Source organism: Alosa pseudoharengus, unplaced genomic scaffold, assembly GCF_046254945.1.
Source record: "Alosa pseudoharengus isolate Yale_2024_CS ecotype anadromous, Long Island Sound unplaced genomic scaffold, YU_APseudo_1.1 YU_APseudo_1.1_scf_6, whole genome shotgun sequence".
Classification (NCBI taxonomy): Eukaryota; Metazoa; Chordata; class Actinopteri; order Clupeiformes; family Clupeidae; genus Alosa; species Alosa pseudoharengus.
The window spans coordinates 16144098-16167175 of record NW_027468848.1 but is presented as its reverse complement, the minus strand read 5'-3'; the positions used below and the strand labels follow the sequence as shown (position 1 = coordinate 16167175).

Sequence of the window (23078 nt, the reverse complement as noted above, 5' to 3'; positions counted from 1 at the left end):
CCGCGCTGTCAACTAAAGCAGACATCCATAGACCGACATAAGGCCATTACAATTTGCATACAGTTTCGATTGCAGATGCAATCTTTAAAGTTAATAGCAACCTCCTCACATTCTTATTTCTGATTTAAAATGCACAACAGTGCATTATAGTCTACAATTTAAATGGGCATTTTAAACACTATTCCTCTCGTTTTCTACATCGCTAACTCCAAAGTAAAGGCGCATTTTTCCGGCTATTGCGCAAAAGCATCTTGTTCTGATATAACGACTATACAATATAATATAATATAACAATACAATATAACGACTTGAGTTATTTGCTGTTTACAATGGAATTGACGTCCACAGTGTTATGGACCCATTTGTCTGCAATGCAACGTAGCCTACAACATTTTTTTTTAGAAATACAGGAACAGCTTACTATGCTGACGAATGACGACTGCACAACATGTGAAAATTTCGCCTACTCTCAGATGCGCAATAAAATCTTCAGTAGTCATTTCCAACTTTTCACGCTGATGGTGCTCAAAATGCATCACAACCGTGTTCAAAGCAGGGATCCTATAGCAATGTATGGTTGGGGGAGGCATAGAAAAGTTGGAGAACCTGTGGCCTAAAACAATATTGGTGGTTGCAGGGTAGATTTGAAGTGAAATGGGTCGCGATGGTCTGTCATTTTTAAAAAGTGGGTCGCCAGAAAAAAAGTTTGGGAAACACTGCCTTAGATGATCTGCTAAATCACCTAAGGGAGTTTAAAAAATACCTGTACAAATACTGATATAATGTATGCAACAGAATGTGGACACCCACCATCTTGTCAGGGTATTCAGGGGGGAAGGCTTTGGCAGGTGTGCCAAAAACCCTCCGGCCGTTGATGAAGGCTTTCATGATGAAATTGATCACTGAAGGAGATAGGAGTAAATAAAATGACGAATTTCCATATTCCAAGACCCCAAAGTACATCTACATAATTACAATGACAAAAATGCAGGTATAGTCCATAGGTGTGTGTGTGTGTGTGTGTGTGTATCATACTTCTTCTGGACAGGCCTCCTCCCAGGTTGTGGTGCAAGTCAAAGGGATCTGTGAAGAAAGATGAAATGAAATAGAGAGAGCTCAGATCAATGACATTAGATAAGGAGAAGACATGAGACGGGGAAGGCAGAGACAGATATAAAAACAACACAAGCAAAGAGTAGGGTCAGTAGAGAAACAGCAGCTACCTTCTATGGTGATATATTTGGAGGTCCACTGCTTCTGGAATGGGGAGAGCGTGTCCTTCTGACGCACGCAGATAACACGCTCCTTGAAGTCAAATTGCTCTGTGTAGAACCTGAGGAGCCCGAGCCACAGCTCTCCCACGCTCTCACGATTCTGCCCGTATGAGGGCCAGCGGCGCGGCTGCCACACACACACACACACACACACACACACACACACACACACAAACACAAACACAAACACACACAGATGAATATAAACACACCAACAAAGACACAGGCATTGGAACATTGCCCAGCTCACAAAGTCTTTGAAGTCTGGGATTGACACATTCTATTCTGTGGAATAGGCGTCTTATATGGCATCAGCACATTGTGCCATAATTTAAATGAGGAGCAAAGTGCAGTCGCTCAATGACCAAGCGTCAAGCGTCTTGTGCATGAACTGAAGCTATTGTGTGGTGTGTGGCTGCATTGAGCTGACCCAACAGTTGTGCTTATGATGTTGTACATGGTATTCAATTGATAAATAGACTTTGCCTTATTAAACTAGCTTTAGTTAGACTTTAGTCTTTGCTCGTCATTTAAATTAGGGCTCATTAAATTAAAGAGTTAAATGAACAACAAACAAGTCTATTTTTCCCCAACAACCAATACAATATTGATATTCACAACCACAAGCACACAGTAACACACAGATCATCTACATAATACATGACATACTACACCTGTGAAGGAGAGAAAGAGAAAGATCAACTCACCAGATCCTTCAGATCTTTGAAGAAATAAACATTCCAACCTTCCACAAGCACCTCAGGTTTGGTCTGGCCATCATAGATCTACACAGACACATTCGGAATGCAGCTGAGTACTGTAATCTGCAATCTACATTGTCCTTCATGTGAACGTATCAATGCTTTGTTTGTATGAATTTGGGTCCCATCAAAAAAGACAATATTTTGTTCTTGTCATGTAGAACCGTAATGAACATGGACACATACCTCCTGTAATACAGGAATGACCGGCGGCTCTCTCTGCTGCAAGTAGAACAGCACCATCAGTGTGTATGCGTACGATGACAGGCTGCCTCGCGACGCGTCCCCTATGTCACACACCTGCATGCAGGCGCACACACACACACACACAAACAAAATCACACATTTAAACACAATATGCAACGTGGCAGGGGCAGAGAGAGAGAGCGTGTGAGGTAGAACCACATGTGTGGAATACTGCACCTTGGTAAAGACCTTCATGGTGTAGCAGAGCTGCCGCACACGAGGGTCAATGGAGGCATAGGAGGCCAGCAGCTCAGTGTTATGCAGGCCCTGGGAGAGGAGAGGAGAGGAGAGGAGAGGAGAGGAGAGGAGAGGAGAGGAGAGGAGAGAGGAGAGGAGAGGAGATAGGAGAGAGGAGAGGAGAGGAGAGGGGAGGAGAGGAGAGGAGAGAAGAGAGGAGAGGAGATAGGAGAGAGGAGAGGAGAGGAGAGGAGAGGAGAGGAGAGAAGAGAGGAGAGGAGATAGGAGAGAAGAGAGGAGAGGAGAGGAGAGGAGAGAAGAGGAGATAGGAGAGAAGAGAGGAGAGGAGAGGAGAGGAGAGAAGAGAGGAGATAGGAGAGAAGAGAGGAGAGGAGAGGAGAGGAGAGAAGAGGAGATAGGAGAGAAGAGAGGAGAGGAGAGGGGAGGAGAGGAGAGGAGAGGAGAGGAGAGAAGAGAGGAGAGAGAAGAGAGGAGAGGAGATAGGAGAGAAGAGAGGAGAGGAGAGGAGAGAGGAGAGGAGAGAAGAAAGGAGAGGAGAGGAGAGGAGAGGAGAGGAGAGGAGAGGAGAGAGGATGGTGAAAAAGTGATACATGGTGAAGGGCAGTGGAATACAAATGACACCTCTCTTCCTCTCTTCTCTCCTCTCTTCTCTTCCTCTCTTCCTCTCTCCCTCTCTTCCTCTCTTCCAGGAAAAGGTAATTTGTTGCAGTAGTAGTATACAACACATATCCATATCAACATGCATATTCATGTACAGCAGCATGTGGAATGAGTCAGAGGGCAGGCAGTGTGACTGACCAGCCTGTTGTAGAGGCTGATGTCTCCCTCAAGGCCAGTTTTCACATGGCAGAACTTCACAATGGGCACTTTGGCTGTGATGATGGGAATAATGTTCTTCAGACCTGACAGGGCCAAAGACAGGAAGGGAAGACAGAGCACAGGTAGAGTGAGCGAGCGAGCGAGAGAGAGCGAGAGAGAGACAAAAGGAAAAAGAGAGAGAGTTAACGTTTCAATTCACTTTCACAAGGATATGTACCCCCAGGGCTCCAACAGAGACACAGAGGCATCCATGAAGCCAGCACCACATGAGGGCTCATGGGTAGGACTGCACAATCAACGCATCGCAATCGCCAAACCTAATATGAACCGACGCAATCACCTAACCCGAAAAGCTACAAATAATCGTGATGCCTTTATGACTTTTATAATCGTGATACCTTTATGACTTTTATATTCATGTCATCCTCCTTGACTGTGACACTTCTAATTGGGCATAAAAAAAAAAAAGGTTTGGTTCCTGTTGGTTGTCAGTTGAGGCCATGGGTCGGTAGGGAATTTTTTTTTTTTTTTTTTTTTTTTTTTTCCAGTGGCAGTAAGGGATACAGTAGGTAGAAAATCAATCCCTCCAGGATTTCGCGAGGTTTTTTGAGACTGTTGCGACCTAAAATGCCTGGATGGAAGTTGCGGTGATTTTAGCTGTTTCTTGTGGAGAAATTGCGGGAGGAAGTGAAAATTGCAAAAATAGTTTAAATTTAGGGCAATTAAGGTTAGTAAGACCAAAATCACACTGATAATCTTGATGCTTATTAAATAGGATAATCAAAGGTAAACAGTAAGGATTACAGAAAATCAAAGTAGGCCTACTTTATTTGTGAAAATGCTTTGACTGAGGTAATTCACAAAGCAGTATAGTAGAACTGTCCAAAAAAGACAGTCACCTAAAGAGATGGTATCATGTCATATGTTTCAATACATTCATATATTTTGTAATTTATATTAAGTTCATATCTTTTTAATAATTCATAGTCTGTGGCCTGCATAATTACTAATATCCAAGTAAGTATCTAGTAATTTCATATTGATTTAAACTATTTGACTACACTTCTGTTTAATGTCATTACATTGGTGGTGTACGTCTAATTGACTGCCTGCCCCTTTAAGGACGTGCGAGTAGCCTAATTACATTTCTGAGTGGATTGGAAGGCTTGCATCTCACTGTGTTCGGCTACGAGTGTAAATCACTTTTGCATAGTGCATTTGTGGATGCAATTGGGAATGTCTTCCATGTCATTAGTTAAAATAAATGTTAAAAAAACCAACTCGAATGAAATTATTCTTGGATCATAGAAGAGGTAAATGTCTTGCAATTTTATTAATTTCTATGATTTTGGTAGCACTACTCAAACTAAGCCCACAAGCTAGCAGACATAAGCTTGACATAAACATGACATAAGCTAAAAGGACATATCCAGGTAAACGTTTGCCAATGGGTTGCATAGCCTACTCAAATGTCAGTAAACCAAGTAGGCCTTAATTAACTTACTTTCATAGCCTAGGTAGGTTAGCAACACCAGGTTGAGAGATGCAAGTAAGCAGATCGTTAACGTTAGCCTTCTATTTATTGTCATCAAAACTGCAGAGGAACGAACACTTAGGGCAGTCTTTGGCGTCATATGCAGAAGGTGCAGAAGTAAGTGTGCCATCTGGCTCAATATTCTGCGCGAGGGACTGTTGCGGTAGGTGACATTTCACAGTGAAACTACGATGATTGGTCAAATTTGCGAAGAAGTTGCGGTGTTTGGACAAAATTGCGAGTGCCTTGGTAAGTGACGAAAACAATCGTCTTCGTGAACAGCTGTGCATAGGCTACTTTGTAACAGAGAGAATACAATCATCCCTATACATAATGCAAGGGGTAATTCATGTAATTATAGTTCGCCTTTTATTTGTGGATTTATTTAATGTAGCCTAGACTATTTAGTGTTATTTCTTCCCCAAGCTCATAAAATAAATTTGGGTCGCACATAAATTGACAGGGTCGGTCGGAAACCGGAACCCAAGAATTTTTTTTTTTATGCCTTGGTAAGAAGCACCAAACCCCCGACCGGTGAGCTTCACAGTCAATCAGTGCTGTGCCTCCCATGCACCAGGCATGCTCCCAAATCAGAAGCAGCAGAACTTCAATAGACATTTGGAATATTTAACTAAATCAATACATTGACATTCAAAAATCATATCGCAAATCGCAATTGCAATCACAATATTTGTCTAAATCAGATATTTTCCTCCAATCGTGCAGCTTATTGGGTCTCCTCCTTGGAATCATGTCGTCTGATCAAGAGGACAGTAAACTAGTGGAACCAACATCAGTGTAACCTGCAGCAGTGCTTTTTAACGGTGCAGCTGTAAGGAGTCCATGGTGTAGGATCTGAAGACGACTCTTACCTGAGTGTTTGCCAAGAGCTCGAGCCAGGCTGAGGATTATGCCAATGCAGTCCAGCCCCTGAGCACACACACACGCACGCACAAACACACACACACACGCACAAACACACACACGCACGCACGCACAAACACACACACGCACGCACCAGTTATATATGTGTGAGGGTTTTGGTTGTGTGTAAATGTGTTTGTGCCTCTGAGTGAGTGTGTACCATAGCTGTGTCCTGGCCCTCAAGCACCATACAAATGTCTAGGTCACTCTGCTTAAAGCCAAAGCCATTCTTGGATGAACCAAATAGCTTCAGATGGGCTCCTATCAAACAGACACAAACATTACATCACACAAAATTAAATAGTTTTTTGAACTTAAAGTAGAATTCCCACAATTTTTTTCTCATAGATCTCCATTTCTCAAGGTCATCGAGTACTATCAGTACAAAAAAACCCTAGGAAACAATCGGTTTTATCTACCTCGAGTTGCTGCAGCCAACAGCTAGAGCTTCCAGGCAGCTACAGCGCTACACTTTGTGGACATGGCATCTTCACGAGCCCCCATGTTCAAGCCCTAAGAGTGTAGCGCTGTAGCTGCCTGGCTGCTTTAGCTTACAATGATACAGCAATTAAATTACAATTAAACAGATTTAAGCAGGTGACACACTTGGTCCCCTTCTCCTGTAGCATCACTCCATTCACAGTTCCCATCGCGCCCGGTCACGTCTTACCTTCTATGTGGCGCCTGATGAAGGTCTCCAGGTCCTGCAAGATGTGTTCCCTCACCTGCTCCTCAACCTCATCTGGGGCAAAATCCTCTGAAAACACAAACGGAACAAATCCAAGACCTTGTTAAGGGGTCAAGATACTGACAACACAGATACATTTCACTGATCAATAACCTCTATTAAAGCAGAACATGTGGTACTGCGCTCAATTAAAACTGTGTGTGTGTGTGTGTGTGTGTGTGTCTCTGTAGTACTCACTATGGCACTGCTCACACACTTGATCAACGATTTTGAGGAACTTTGGGGTCATGGTGGGAAGATCCTTCATCTCCACCTTCTTGAAGTCTTCAGGACAGTCACCCTTCAGATGACCATCTCGCTTACACAGGCTGCACACCAGAGTGGGTTTCTGCCACACAAAAAAACAGTATCCTCTCATGTGAGTGTGTGTGTGTATATGTGTGTGTGTGTATATGCGTGTGTGTGTATGTGTGTGTGTGTGTGTATATGTATATGTGTGTGTGTGTATATGTGTGTGTGTGTGTATATATGTGTGTGTGTATATGTGTGTGTGTATATGTGTGTGTGTGTGTGCGTGTGTGTGTGTGTGCGTATGTGTGTGCGTGCGTATGTGTGTGCGTGCGTATGTGTGTGTGTGTGTGTGTGTGCATGTATGTGTGTGTGTGTGTGTGTGTGCATGTATGTGTGTGTGTGTGTATATGTGTGTGTGTGTGTGTGTGTGTGTGTGTGTGTGTGTGTGTGTGTGTGTGTGTGTGTGTGTGTGTATATATATGCGTGTGTGTGTGTGTATATATGTGTGTGTGTATATGTGTGTGTGTATGTGTGTGTGTATCTGCTTGTGGGGCTCACACACCTTGCCTAAGGTAAATGCCTGCTTAGTGAAATGGTAGCGGAACCCGTTTAACAATGCCTCGGCGCTTTTCTCAGCACTTCCATATTTGGACGGGGTGAATGAGTGTGGGCGGGACAAAGGGGTGGGGTCGGCAGAAGACTCCTCCTCTGAAAGAAGAGTGTCCTCCTCCTCCTCCTCCACCTCTTCCTCCCGCTCCGAGTCGGACGGATGCTCCTCGCTCAGCTCTTCATCAAGAGCAAATAGCCCCTCTTCCTCTGCGGTCAGCTGGAACGGCTCCCACCTCCAAACATAACCACAACACACAACGTTACAGCCATGCCATGTGCTGTACAATCCTATAGGCTACTCAAATCTGACCCAATCCAGTACTGTTGTCCAGTGCTGTCCAACTGAGTCAAAATTAACTATCATATTAAATGATTACATAGATACATTTTTACATCAGACTCCAAATGGCAATTGATAGCCTTGATGTAAAATGCTGGGCTCATCACACTCTTGTCTCAGTGGGGGTACCAGTGCAAGCATGTGTGTGGAGCCATTGGTCTGGATCTGCAGTGCACCCCCAAATTTGGACTGTGCAGTGTGCACCCTCAATTGTAACACAAGCCTTCTCATTGCTACTGCAGTGTTTCCTCTAGGATTTTTTTAAGCAGTGGGGGCAGGCCCGTCCGAACACTCCCCCCCCCCAACTGACACACACAAACAATTATATTTATTAACCTCTATTCACACACTCTATTCAATGAGGCATTATTTTCAGTTGTGATTTAACTGTATTTTTGGAGAATCTACAACAGGTCTGCAAAATTAATTTTACAAGAAATTCTTCGTGGGGAAACCAAAATTCAAAGAAGCCTTGCTGTGCACATTTAATTTTTCTTTTGGAAAAATAACTCCAAGGCTCGGTTATAGGGGAATTCAGAAAGAGGTGGTCCATTGATGCTGAGTAGCATACATGCTGTTAGATCAGGGGTGGGCAAACTTTTTGGCTCAAGGGCCACATTGGGTTTTGAAAGTTGCCGCACAACAACCCCCCCCCCCCCCCCACGACACATACATAAAAAACTATTGTTTTTATAGCCTATAATTTAGTATGAAAAGTATTTCTTTAAAATATGAATTGCTTAAAATACTGCTAATTTTATGCAGTTTAACAAATGTATAAATTGTGCACTGTCGCTTTAAGACAGTCGCTTTAATTCACGTTTATTTCTCAATGATCTTCTGCCTGCACCGCTATGGCTAGTGCTGTACCTAAGGCTGGGCCCTCTCACAGTTTTTAAATGGTCAGTAGTGGGAACTACTGTTGCCTTCATGATTTCCTTTTAAAAGTTTCTTATAAGAAGGAGATATCAATTATCAACAATGGCAAGCCAGCTGGAACCTGCGGCTCTCTCTCCCTCTCGTGAGTGCAGACGCGTTCCTAATTAAATGGATTGCATAATGTTCATGTTAGATCTGCTGCAAAGGAGATAACTAAGAGTTAACTTAGTTTAACATGATGTTATCTCTATTTAACATGATGGTTTGACATTGACATTGCAAACGTTCTCTAAGGAGAATGAAAAGCAGTTTGCAGTAAGGCTAACCAACGTCGTCTCTATCGCAGGAAAAAAATAGCGAGCAGCCTGATAACCAAATTAAATGCTCGGCAGGCCGGATGAAAATGCAGTTTGCCGACCCCTGGCCTAGGCTAAGCAAGCATTCTGTAGCCCAATTCATTAGAAAATTAAAAAAATGGTTGCACTTCTTTTTGCTAATTTATTTTCACATTTAGCAACAAGGGTAACAAATGTTTAGGTTGTGCGGCCTTTGTGCGTCTGTGTAGCCCAAATCATTAAAAAATCAACTTTTCCGTGTCATACAACACAACTATTTACTTTAACATCATTACATCTATTACTAAATCTATAGACTATTTCCAATTTGTATTATATTAGTGACTCACTTATCGTTTTAATGTTTCCAGATGTTTGATATCAGGACGTGAGCTGTCAGAACTGACAAGTTGAACGTTGTCTTATTAAAACGGACCCACCGCGGTGACGTTTTTGGTGGAGGTGTTGTTTAATAGTGACTCAGAAGAAAGCAAACGTTTGGACAATAAGCACATCAACACACTATGTGGAGTTAAACTGGACAGCCCCAAACCTCTGAATAGTTCTGCTTGTTGTTAAATTGCAATGTTAGCGGCCGCCAACGGGGGTGCATAATGTCAGCAGGATCATTTAAAAGGCAACTGCGACTATTGTGCGTCTGCCCCATTTCTGATTCCGTGGGGGAAGAAAATTAAACCGTGGCGGGCCGCCACTACCAAATCAACATAGAGGAAACACTGTACTGGATGCACCCTTAGGCGGGGATCACATTAGCCAGCGGCAAGCGGCAGCGGCCATAATACGTTTTATCTTGTTCCTAAGCAACACAAATTGTTTGTCAATTGAATACGCTCGCATTGCGCTTTGAAAGTTGAACCAAGTTCAACGCTCAGCTTGTTCAACGGTAGCGTTACGCCAGCGTTGCCACCGTTCCGCTGCCGAACCATAGAGAAAATTAGAAAACATGCCGCTTGCCGCTGGCTAATGTGATCCCCGCCTTAGCGACTTTGTTGTGTATCAGACGCCAGTGGGCTCTTCCACAAGTCTCACCTCTTCTCCTCTCGATTCATGACCTCTTCCTCCTCGGAATCCTCTTCTTCCTCACTATCGTCTTCCTCCAAAAGGTCGGAGGATTCCTCATCCTCCTCCAGCTCCTCCTGCGCCAAGCAGTGCGAGTTTTGCCGTCTCCTACTGGCCACCTTGGAGGTCTCTCGGAGGTTCTTGACCCCAGACTGGACGTGATTTAAATCGCGGCTAGCCTTCGGCTTGGCCTCCCCGCTGGCCTTGCGAGGAGTCGAGCTCTCTTTAGGACTGGGCTGGCTCGGTGGCTTGTGATTGGCTGCCGGATGGGTGGGACGGTGGCTGAAGTACTTGTAGGTGGTCTTGAGGCAGTGGAGGAAGTACTCGAACATGGGCTGGCTGATCATGGTACGAGCTACGTTTCTCCCCACCGCAAAGGGGTCTAGGAAATGACAACAAAGGTCATGTTTAAACCCAGCAATCCATCCCTTAGCCACCCTACACCCCTCCTCATCAGTGGTGCACAATAGGGGTGTCGCGATATACCGGTTTCATGATAATCGTGATGAATAAAACATGAGAATATGAATATCGTGGAAATAATGCACCCACGGTATTATAGTGTAGCATAACGATGCCATTTTAAATGAACGGGCTTGTTACTCTCTTGTGATTTCTCTCTCCTCCTCACTTGCTCCCTTCAAAGTCACACACTCAAACCTAAAGTCATAGCAACGTCAAACTTTTGATTTAATTTGTAAGCTAACTTGAAAAGATGCCGGACATGATGGAGAATGCAGTGGATAGAATAGCCTTTATCCGTCTCTGCTGCTCTGCCCCGCAGCTAGAAAAGCGTGTGGGAATTCGTTTGGCTGTGCAACAAAAAGCGATATCAGGAGACTCCGCTGCGCGTCGGGGAGTTTTTTTGCCCCTCGTCCATTAATTCAGTATAACAGGACACCTCGGCGGCCGTTATCCCTTACTTAAGCTGCTCTGACAGGAGGTAACGTAGGCTACTTGCGTTTGTCCATGAACTGGCAGTGTGTGTAACTATGACATGCCATTTTAACATGCAATAGCTAACATCATAAGTTATGGCAAGTCTCCTGAAAATGCAATTTTCAGATAGCCTACCTGCAATTAGAAACAATGAAAATACAGTATTCATAAATCCAGTGATATAGGGCTAGTTCAATTTCATGTTCAAATTTGTCTTATCAGTCGATACTAGCAATTTAATGTTGTTGACCTGGTTTGGGCATTTTGTTTTATGAGAGAAAGTGGGAGTTGTAGGCCTGAATGGTATGTTTTTGACAAGAGAAACATTTTAGAATAAAATTAATATATAGTCTAGGCCTACTTTAAGTGATTGCTTTCTTTTATAATGATTGCTATTGATATCGCGATTATATTGTTATCGTGATATATTTTGTCATGATAATCGTATTCTGAAATGTTGATATCGTGACACCCCCAGTGCACACCACAAAATAATGTACCTCAGATTCAAATTTTAGCATGCAAACTACCAAAACACAACAGAGAGCTGTAGCCATTACAGGGATTGTCGGTGAGATTGTCTATAGGATTAGCTATTATTAAACTGCTGCCATTATTTCACTGGGCTTTTATTCATCTACTGCAGTTACAGCTTTTTCCAGGGCTCTGGTGGTCTATGCACTCTGTTCACTGACCCTCGATGGCGATCCTCTTGCGGGGCCAGTCCTTGTTGTCCCGCCACAGTGGGGCGTTGGTGCGCACACTCAGCACACGGTCCTGCAGCTGGAAGTCCAGCGAGTAGAAACGCAGGAGCTCCACCCACAGCAGCCCCACGCTTGCCTCACTGCAGCTCTCCACAAACACCAATGGAGCCTGCACACACACACACACACGCACACACACACACACACGCACGCACACACACGCACGCACGCACACACGCACACACGCACACACGCGCACACGCGCACACACGCACACACACACACACACACACACACACAGGTATAAATCAGTTACCTAAGTTAGGTATATAACATACTGCATGCAGACACAGTGCAAAAGTTATCAAGACACATTGGACAAAAAACACACATGGACATTCATATGCACAGCACACATAATGCAAAGGGAATAAACAGATGGTGTCAAAAATGAATAGAAGCTTTCCTGTCTGCAGCGGTTTGCCCCAATCTACCAGCGCTAGCTGCATTTGGCTAATGGGTGCGTATAAGGGTACGTGAGCTAATCGACTTACCTTTCCACGTTTCACTGTGCTCTCAATAGGGACCTGTGTGTCTGCCTGGGGATGACTGTAGACCCACAGCACCTCATGGCCCTCAAGGGCTGTAAGAGAGAATCCCGCTAGCTGCCCTACAGAGAACCCCTGCAACAGAAAGAGAGGGGGAGAGAGGGAACGTGAATGGAAAGGTGCTCACACACACAACACACTCACACACACACACACTCACACACACTCTCACACACACTCACACACACTCACACACACACACACACACACACACACACACACACACACACACACACACACACACACACACACACACACACACACACACACACACACACACACACACACACACACACACACTCACACACACACACACACAGAAGCAAGGTCTTACTGTGCTCTCCAAGCACGCTGGCAGTAGGGGCTCTTTGCGTTGCTGCAGGAAGCAGATCACCATGAGGGCCAGGCTGTACGCGGGCAGCCCACCCTCGTCTACACAGTCCACATGACAGATCTAACACCAGAACACAGAGACAGATCACTCAGAAAGAATCACCTCACCTTACAATCATGTTTGGTGGAAAAGGTGGTGGTTAGGGTTTGCTGCTGGGGACAGAGGACTCACCCTAGCCCAGTGCCTGAGGCCCAGCACCAGTGGCAGCAGACGTGGCTCCTGACTGGTCAGTGCAGACAAGAACTGCGTCGTCAGACAGGCGCTGTCATTTCCTGCACTCACCCTGCACAGCAGAGCACTGAGGACACCACAACTAGTATTAGGAAAGTCCCAGCACAGCAGGGCAGAGCACACAGAAAACTACATCTCCCTACTTCCCATGTGGACAGAAAACAATTACATGAGTGCAGGTTTACGTGCAAGGTGATTTTCTCAGAGAGCTACAGACCTCTGCTTCTCTCGGCACACCACCACTGGGACCCGCGTGTGAAAGTCCCCGTGGACCTCCACAAACGCAGCTGCAGAACGGGCACACACACACACACACACACACACACATAGCGAACACAGTTGAGACACGAGATAGAATCACATGCACGCCTAACTGCATCCTAGTGCTTTAGCTATGTGCACCCAGTTCTGGGAGTGCAAACAGGTTAACACAGGGAAACCCTGTGGAAATTCATAAAGTTACAGCTGATGTGTTTAAACCACCAAAGACAATGCAACTTCATACAAAAAACAGAAAATAAATAGGAGGAGGATATCCCAAAAAGCACATTTTAGAAATAATCCATATAGTAAACTCCTAATTCTGCCCTCAATAATGGAGATATGAGTAGGTAGGCATGTACCATGGCGAGTCAGCCGGATGTCATACTACATACTGTCACATAATGTAGAGGGTTTTATGTTTTTAATTCTGGCCAAGCTTATTTTATTTTACTTAAAATGCATGTAGAATTTTGTTAGAAATATTGTTTTTAAGATATCAAGCAAAAAGTCAGCTCAGCTCAAACTAGAGGTCAACAGAGATGTTACAGCTCAAATCAACCCAAACTCCCAAACCCATAGTAAGAGCACTGGACACAGGTAACCAAATAAAACCTTCAAATTGGTAAGCGGAGCTAAGACATACAAATAACTAATAACACGGAGAACATCTGGATGCAGAACAACAAGCTCAGTAACATGCAGACAAACAAACTGTCTCATTCAATCCCACAATCCCACACGGATACTCACAGCATTTAGATAGGGTCTCCTGTACAAGCAGTAGAACATCGGGCTGATGCATCTGTGAATACAGTCAAGCACAACCTAAATACAACATGAGCACAATGTAGACAAAACAATGAGCATCACCACAAACCACAGGGACAACAACAAGGTACACAGCAAATTGAATGCCTAAAGGTGAACCAGACTAAAGGAGAACTCAAGGACAGAATCAAAACACCGGACAGTCCGGTATAAAACTAGTTAATTCATGAGAACATAGAATACTTCTGTTCTATTGAGGACAATCCTTGACATCCTCACAGACAGTAGCATAGCAGAGGATCAGAGGACAGGATCTCAAACAAGAATACAGTCTGGACTTAAAAAACAATATAATTTCTCTTAACTGGCCTCAGAGCTCAGAGCCTGCTGAATTCACGGTTACTCACGCTGGAGGAAGCCTGGATGTCAATGTTCACATCTGAGTCTTTGAAGCCAAACCTAGTGCAGGAGGATCCATACAACCTGAGCTTACTCCCTGCAAAACACATACATACAGCCCATGTTGCCCACAGAAAAGAATACACAACAAACGCATGCAGACTGGACTGCAGACTTGTGACAGTGCATGGCCTGAGCTTATGACAGGCTTACCTGGCAGTACAGGAGTGATAACTGACTGCATCAGGGCTAACACCCCACGCCGCACCTGCACGTCCTCCTCACTTAGCCCCTCCCCCACCACCACAGCCTCCAGAGCCGAGCCAATGGCAGATATCTGGTCTTTCCCCGGAGGCGGGATGCTCTTCAACATCAGCTCATCTCGCTTCTCCTACAAAAGCACATTAAATGAATAGATTAGATAGATTAGAAATGAATAGATAATTCTTGAAACTGCGCAATGATGAATTCTTCAGGTTTTTTTTATGTGCGACAAAAGTCTCAGATTACGTAAACACTACATGTAGCTCATAATGCTTTAAAACCTTTGTCCTAAGTGGCCTTCAATATGGTTAATCTGAAATGCCATGGCCAAACAGCAGGGCCAAACACCAAGGCCAAACAGCAGGGCCAAACACCAAGGCCCACCAGAGCAGACTAGTATTTTGCCCTGGCCTCTTCCTTTCTTCCACAAACTCAACAGTCAGCCTTCATCACCACTAGTGACGTGGGTTTGGGGTCCCTAGTCAACCTTACCATCTCCCTTGCTACACCCTGAAACCTGTATGTATGCCTGAGGTACATCTGACCCATGTATGGCAATATGATGGGTCTGTCTAAAACGGAAGAAATCCTAAGATAGCATTCGGTGGTAATTCTGCCTTCTAAGATATCTTCATTTGGTGAATTTTGAAGAAAGCATACATGTATCCGTCATGCAGTCTTCTACTTCCAAAATTGTACTGAATTATGAAGCAAGTAGTCGGTATCTCTGCAGCAATGTCCAAATGATTAATTAATGGAGGCACCATTCTATGTTGCCATCTTACTTGGTGTCAAAAATAAAGTTTATATCTATGGACAAGTGATTTGTTAAACAGTTAAAGGCAGCCCGGAGAGACCCTATGCATGTCTGAAGGGCAGTGGCATATAAGTGAACCCTTTGGAATTCGCTGCATTAAGGTATGTGTCTAAAAATAATCTACATTTGAATTGCAACAATCGTTTTTTTTACTGATCATACACATTATTGCACTGTTCTTATATTCTGTTCACTGTTGAATATTCCATATTGAATAAGTCATTCAAAAATTCACAATACTAGTTGGAAAATGTAAGCGAACCCCAAGTCTGATGGCTTCAACAAAAACTAATTTTAGTAAGACACTAACAAATATGGAGCAATAAATAGCCCCGTTTACATGGACACTTTTAATCTGATTACAAACGGACTAATGGCTCGATCGGAATAAAAATGCCTCATGTCAACACTTCGACGGATCGGATTCAGCCCGATCCGACTAACTTTCCAATCAGATCGAAAAAGGGTGGTGTACTCTGATACTACAGCAGGTACTACGATCGTTGGAGTACATTTCTTCTTTCTGCGCAGGTGTTTCCTATATGTGGTAATAATGCAGAGTGATGTAAACAAATTAGTTTCCATGGCAGCAATACAACTAGGAGCTTCTAAATGAGTAAATGCTTGTTCCATGTAAACACAGATTAAATGCCAATTGGTTTATTTTTCATGTAAATGTAAATTGGTTAACTTTCATGTAAACAGTTCAGTTCAAATCATTAATCAGATTTATTTCAATCTTATTGAAAAAAAAAAAAAAGTCCATGTAAATGCGGCTAATTAAACAACTTTGAACATGTGGTTTACAGTTACTTTAAAGGAACCATATGTAAGATTGTGGCCAAAACTGGTACTGCAATCACTTTCAAAATACTGAAGAGCGGTGTATCCCCTCCCCCTCCCCCCTGACTCGAGGTTGCCAACCCTGATGGCGAAACACTACTGACTTTGTGATTAGTAGATAGGTGGAGGGTGGTGCATCAGGCCAAAACACAACATGACATGACAAAACACAACATCAACATCAGTTGAGGGCTGCAACTTCACTTTTTAAATGACAATATCCTGGCCGGACTACTGTTGTCAGTGATATAAGTATTTGAAATTAACATGATTTCTTAATGTTTAGTGACATATCAGGGCCATTTTATGATTAATTGAAATATTTTTCTTACATACGGTTCCTTTAACAATTAAAAGTGCTCTAAGCAATGTTACATGGTTTCTAAGCTAAAACATTTTTGTCACATACAGCAAACATCTCCTCACAATCTGCTAGCTGCCTGTCACCTAAATACACTGTAAAAGACACCATCTCTGTAAACAGCCAAGGCTCCACAAATGGCAACAACAGCCTGGAATGGACACAAAAACAGCCTGGTGCAGCCACTGCCGTTTTTTGGAGCCTGGGCTGTCTACAGAGACAGCGTTTTTTTTACAGTGTATTCAGGGGACAGGCAGCTAGTGTATCGTGAGGAGATGTTTGCCGTTTGTAAAAACATGTTTGAGCTTAGAAACCACGTGACATCACTAAGAGCACCTTTAACAGAACAGTTAGTTTACTGTTCATGAGAGCACCTTTAACAGAACAGTGAGTTTACTGTTCATGAGAAGAATATTCTGATGTGAACCATGCCTCCGATCTCAGAGGACCTACTACAAAAAACTGATTATCTTTAGAAAGCTGGAATGCAATGGTAATGTGATCTCAAAAAGTTTCAATATTTATCAGCCCACAGATCAACAAATTGTCATACAAGGAGATGACTTAGTACTATGACTAGTGTGCTTAGAAGTGGGCACCCTGCTAAGAGACTTGTTAATGAGGTAAATAAATACCACAGAATAACAATTAAACACATTAAGGAGTCATTGGAACCGGTTAATGTCTCTGTTCATGAGTTCACCATAGGTAACACATTGAATAAAGAGGGTGTCTAAGCAGGACACCACAGCGGAAGCACTGCTCTCCAAACTAATTATAATTTATTTTCCAGTAGCCTTGACACCACAACGCTACTGGAAAAAGAGTTTGTGGACAGATGAAACATAGACTGAACTGTTTGGAAAGAACACACAGCACTGTATTGCATCAAAAGGTCATGATAAAAACCTAATCTCATTGCTGAAGTACAGTGTGGGGAGTGTCATGATTTAGGGGCTGCTTTTCTGTCTCAGGGACTGGACAATTTGCTATCACTAAGAGAAAAATGAATTCCCAAGTTTATCAATATTCTAGCAGGACAATGACTACTTTTCCATGCATACCATATTTGGAATAATGACAATATTCCGATTCCGTATGAGTCATGTGAACACCTTATTCCAGTTACCATAACCCGAATAAGCTCATATTTCGATTACTAAAAACTTAAATAGACTGTTTTAATATTATGAATATTAGAGCATGTAAACACATTAGCTGGAATGGCCCCTTTTGGAATATCAAATCATGTTATCATATTCATGTAAGGAATTCTGGTAGCTTGGTTTGTTGCTCTGACACTTGGAAAACATAACAAAATGCGTGGCTAAAAGTTTGCACTTCTACAGTGAAGATGAGGTCAACTTATGTATTAGTGAGAGCAGGCGCGCTCAACTCCAAAACTCACAACAATTTCGGGTGCGAGCCAAAAGGTGACAACTCAGAATAGAGAAACCGCACTCTCAAGTTCATTCTCTTTACTTATATATTAATACCATGTCCACAGACGCGTTTCAGCCTAAGCCATCGTCAGTGTGTAGTGTGACTACCAACATGAATGCTTTTTATCTTTGAAGGGGTAAAGGGTTACAGGTGAATCACATGAGGTCATTAGGTGAGCCTCCTCCACACAATTAGTACCATGTCCTACGAAGATATAGACAAACTGACAGAGGCAAGGGCCTCCACTCTGGCCTATTCCGAAATTGATTCCGAGAGGATTCTATTCCCACCTGATTCTACCCTCTCCACCGACGTCTTTGGGTCTTTATCCCAGCGATTGGAATTTCTGAAGAAGAAAGAAACCCGAAATGTGCTACATGGCTCAACCCTGTCGCAGTATTGGAGAAATAAACGTATTCCAAGAGGACTCAGAATCAACAAAGAACCAACCATAGGACGACACAATGAGACATTCTGCAAAAAGTGGTGTGATATCTTAAACAAATGTTCACTGGACCTAATGCTTTTAGTCATTGAACATGCGAATGAAGAAATCTCCAAAGTGCGGGCTGAAATCACCGACGTCCAAAAAGAAATGAAAAGTAAGTTAGATACTCATCAACTAAAAGATATTGACGATCGCTGAACTGCTCTTCTGGATGGATATAAAAAAGAACTTTTGGAAATCAAACTGCGGAAGTATCGCCGAGACACCTTGGATTATAAAAACAATCATGTCTACCAGTGGCTTTCCAACCTTGCACCTGCGCGCAGAATGCGCACCACACGCCATACTACTGACGCCTTCTCCAGCGACCTCTCAACAGATGAATCGGCAAGCGAAAGTGCATCAACAGGTACTGCGTATCCTTTTTTATCTCAGGGGGGGAGACAAGGACATCGGCCTCAAAACAGAAGAGGAGACCGACACGGCGGGGTGGCAAGAAACACAGATTACGCAGGACGAAGTGGTCGGGGACAGAGGTATCGAATGTAGTAAATCTGTCTAAAAGATCACTCAGTGCGGAAGAGACTGACATTCTTTCAAAGGGTCTTTCTTTTGTTCCTTCTAAGCACGCTGATCCCTTTATGACAAAGATTGAACTTTTCAAATTCTTCAGATCAATTAAATTAAAGTCTTTCTTTACAACGAGCCCAGCAGGCCTACCCTTAACTCAACCCAGAGACACTACTAATTCTAGAGAAAATTCGGAGAAGAGCCGTTTTCGGCCTAAAAGTACAATTATGCCCCCTGTATTAAATCCCTCGGTCCAGACTTTCTGCCGGTTGGTGGATCAGGATGGCTCTAACCGATTCACAAGAGATCAACATTTTTACTCAAACCTTTCTATCAGAGAACGCGAAGCTTTGCGGGCGCTTAGTGAAGATGAGTCCATTGTGATAAAGCCTGCCGACAAGGGTGGGGCAGTTGTAATACAAGACAAAGACTCATACCGTAATGAAATTCTGAATCAACTTGGAGATCAGGAATTCTACTCCCCCCTTACTTGCGATCCAACTAGTCGTTTCTTCAATATGATTAAAAGAACTTTGAACAGTGGGAAATCAGAAAATTACATCACAAAGAATGAACTGGATTTTCTATTACAAGCGCACCCAGTACGACCTGTATTTTACACATTGCCGAAAATCCATAAAAAATGTGAAGGTACCATCCCTGGACGTCCAATCGTAGCCGGCTGCCAATCCTTAACTGAATCCATCTCACAATATGTAGATTGGTATATAAAGCCAATTGTATGGACATTGCCCTCATATCTAAGGGACACTTCTGATTTTCTCAATAAATTGATGAATGTTCATGTATCTGACAATGACTTGCTATGCACTATGGATGTAACTAGCCTGTATACCAACATTCCCCATGATTTAGGCTTATGTGCCTTAGAACACTATTTAAAATCTAGAGATGTTGATGAGCCTCCAGCTAAATTCTTGTGGGACCTGGCACACATAGTGCTGACTATGAACTATTTCAAATTCGAAAACAATTTTTACCACCAGGTAAAGGGTACGGCAATGGGATCTCCATTTGCCCCAAACTATGCAAACTTATTTATGGGCAAATTTGAAGCGGATTTTGTTTATTCTTCAGATAATATCTTCCACCACTGTCTGAAATGTTGGTTTCGGTACATTGATGATGTGTTTTTTGTTTTCAGTGGAACAGTGGAACAACTTAATCAATTTCATGAATTCTTGAACACAAGACTTGACTCTATACGATTTACATTGGAATACAACATGTCTTCCATAGCCTTCCTTGATGTTAGGGTATTTAGGTCTACGGGACAAGTATTACAGACATCAGTGTTTCGTAAACCAACGGACAGGAATAATTTTTTGCATTCCAAAAGCTACCACCCCCCTTCTATGAAAAAAAGTCTCCCATATAGCCAGTTTCTACATATGAGGAGGATTTGTAGCACTGACGAAGAGTTCAAAGATCAGGCCAAAATTCTATATGACCGTTTCCTCGCCAAAGGCCATGATAACACTAATTTGGATTTATGTTTGGATAAGGTACGCGGCACAGAACGAGAATCACTTTTTAAGAAAAAAGAAGCCACTTCAGATAATCGTGTTGTCTTATCCACGACTTTTTCACCCCTTTCAGGTGAGATTAAGTCCATAGTCAACAGACATTGGCATGTCTTATCTACCGACCCACAGATCGGCCAATCTTTTCAAAACCCTCCACTTTTTGCCTATAAGAGGTGTAAAAATGTGAGAGATACGCTGGTGAGAGCGGACTCTTTCACTCCGCCAACCAATTGGCTTTCAACTCTCGATCCTGGCAACTTCCCTTGCAGGAGTTGCGTGAACTGTAATGCGATGAATAAAGGCAACTCCTTTTTACATCCACGGACCGGCGAGTCTTTCTCTGTGAGGGGGAGAATCACTTGCCGCACATCCTTTGTCGTTTACTTACTGAAATGCCCATGCGGGTTTTGTTATGTTGGTAAAACAAAAAGAGAATTAAGAATACGAATAAATGAACACAAAAGCAACATACGTAATCATGACATTAAGTCATCTGTGGCAAGACACTTTAATGAATCTAGGCACGACGTCTGTACTTTGAAATTTCAAGGCATCGAGGCAGTTAAACGGGGCGGAGACAGGGATCGCTATCTCCTTCAACGGGAGGCCTTCTGGATCTATACGCTCCAAACAGTACACCCTAATGGTTTAAATGAAGAACTGGTTTTAAATTGCTTCTTGTGAGTTTCTATGACCTTTGTGTAATGCATATCTATTTACTGGGCTATATGTAATGTATAGCCTATGTGGTGGGCTCTCTCTATTTTTGCATGATTTTAAATAGGCTTAGCCTATTTAATGTGTCAATCAATTGTATTTAGGCCATTATATTATCATTTATTTTATTTTTTCATTTTTCTTAATGCTGATTAATTTGGCAACTGTTTGATAGGGTTTGCATGTGTCTATTTACTATAGTCGGATGTATTGTGTCCTTTGTGTGCAAATATGTTGTACAACTGATGGTGCAGCGCACCCATGGGTGCAGCTCACCTAATGACCTCATGTGATTCACCTGTAACCCTTTACCCCTTCAAAGATAAAAAGCATTCATGTTGGTAGTCACACTACACACTGACGATGGCTTAGGCCGAAACGCGTCTGTGGACATGGTATTAATAAATAAGTAAAGAGAATGAACTTGAGAGTGCGGTTTCTCTATTCTAAGTCAACTTATGTATTCAAACCAGAAAGTTTAAATGCCATGATGGAATTCAATGGGTGAAAGCATCATAATGCTTCTGCTGACAGCGGCCTATTATAAGGCTAGAAAGTAAAACGATAGCAGCTCGGGTCGTGACTGCAATTCAGGGACAGAGACCGTTGAAACGTCATAGCACAGATAGTACTTTAACTGCATGTTGCTGGTTTATTCAGAATATGTCAAACATGAAATTCCCATTTCTGCTGCACATGGAAACATCATTCTGACTATTGCCATAAACAGAATATGGACCTTAATCGGAATATGGTGTGCATGGAAACTTGGTCAATGACAGGGAGGCTTTATAGCAAATTTTATAGCGATTTTACAGTCGGCGACTACATTTCCAAAGTCGGAATGAAATCATGGGAGTTCTACTGGAGTCGCGGAGAGCTCCGTCAACTAGACTGTTTAGTGTAAGGTGCCAATCTTAGCAGTTTTAAGCCAGTACATATGAATCTTTTTATAGTTTTGCGTTACAACGATATCAAACATGTTTAATACTATCATAAGTCTTTTTGCCGTGGCTCATGCAAAAAGTGACGTGAACAAAATTAAAAACCAATAGTGACTTCTCTCCAACACCAAACAAGAATTTTGCTTCTTATAAATTATTAGTCGGCTATTCCACGTGACAGAAGAACTCTATATCGGTTAGGGATGTCACACATGAAACAATGCTGCAGAAACACAAAATTATCGCTTTGACATGAGTATGCCATCATTTGAGTTCCTGTTGATATCTAGTGCACGATGGGAAATAATTTAAAGGAATCTAGTTGCAGTCTTGTAAAAAGTGACCCTGCAAGATCCCTAGTCATTGGAAAATCATAGTCTGTGACTAGTCTTGACTTTAGATGTGAGAGGGTCTGAGACTGTAGTCTTTCAAAAATCTTTTCCAAATCTTTGTAAAGTCTTTCATTGTAAGGATGGCATAAGGCTCAGTAAATGTTTGGTCATGCAGCTGGACAATAATCTTAAACATAGAAGGAAATCTACACAGAACTGCTTCAAAAAATAAAATCTACCTTTTAGAGTGGCTCAGTTAGAGCCAAGAGCCAACAAAGTTATTCAGACCAGACATCCTAATAATACGGTTGAACTGAAGGATGAATTGGCTAAAATACCTCCTGAATGTTGTGCAGATCTGATTCACAGTTACCAGGAGCACTCGGCTGAGCTTATTCCTGCCAAAGGAGGTTCAACCAGTAATTAATTTCAAAGGTTTGCTTACTTTTTCCACCAGCACTATTATTAGTTATTATTACTATTAAACTAATATTTTATTGGTGTTTT

General features: G+C 42.7%; 1 protein-coding gene across 1 annotated transcript in view; it reads right to left on the bottom strand.

The window, feature by feature from the left end:
- tut7 (terminal uridylyl transferase 7) overlaps nucleotides 1–23078 on the bottom strand; it is a 33452-nt gene that overhangs the window by 7463 nt on the left and 2911 nt on the right. Inside the window, exons 5-25 of the mRNA XM_076271260.1 lie at nucleotides 14499–14676; nucleotides 14294–14382; nucleotides 13869–13920; nucleotides 13072–13141; nucleotides 12795–12921; nucleotides 12564–12683; nucleotides 12176–12304; nucleotides 11613–11790; nucleotides 9949–10360; nucleotides 7298–7577; nucleotides 6682–6832; nucleotides 6427–6513; nucleotides 5917–6017; nucleotides 5705–5762; nucleotides 3278–3381; nucleotides 2459–2548; nucleotides 2222–2335; nucleotides 1982–2059; nucleotides 1224–1401; nucleotides 1036–1083; nucleotides 811–902 (exon numbers count right to left, since the gene is read on the bottom strand). Coding sequence (XP_076127375.1) covers nucleotides 811–902; nucleotides 1036–1083; nucleotides 1224–1401; nucleotides 1982–2059; nucleotides 2222–2335; nucleotides 2459–2548; nucleotides 3278–3381; nucleotides 5705–5762; nucleotides 5917–6017; nucleotides 6427–6513; nucleotides 6682–6832; nucleotides 7298–7577; nucleotides 9949–10360; nucleotides 11613–11790; nucleotides 12176–12304; nucleotides 12564–12683; nucleotides 12795–12921; nucleotides 13072–13141; nucleotides 13869–13920; nucleotides 14294–14382; nucleotides 14499–14676 — 2736 coding nt within the window. The remainder of the gene's footprint in view (nucleotides 1–810; nucleotides 903–1035; nucleotides 1084–1223; nucleotides 1402–1981; nucleotides 2060–2221; nucleotides 2336–2458; nucleotides 2549–3277; nucleotides 3382–5704; nucleotides 5763–5916; nucleotides 6018–6426; nucleotides 6514–6681; nucleotides 6833–7297; nucleotides 7578–9948; nucleotides 10361–11612; nucleotides 11791–12175; nucleotides 12305–12563; nucleotides 12684–12794; nucleotides 12922–13071; nucleotides 13142–13868; nucleotides 13921–14293; nucleotides 14383–14498; nucleotides 14677–23078) is intronic.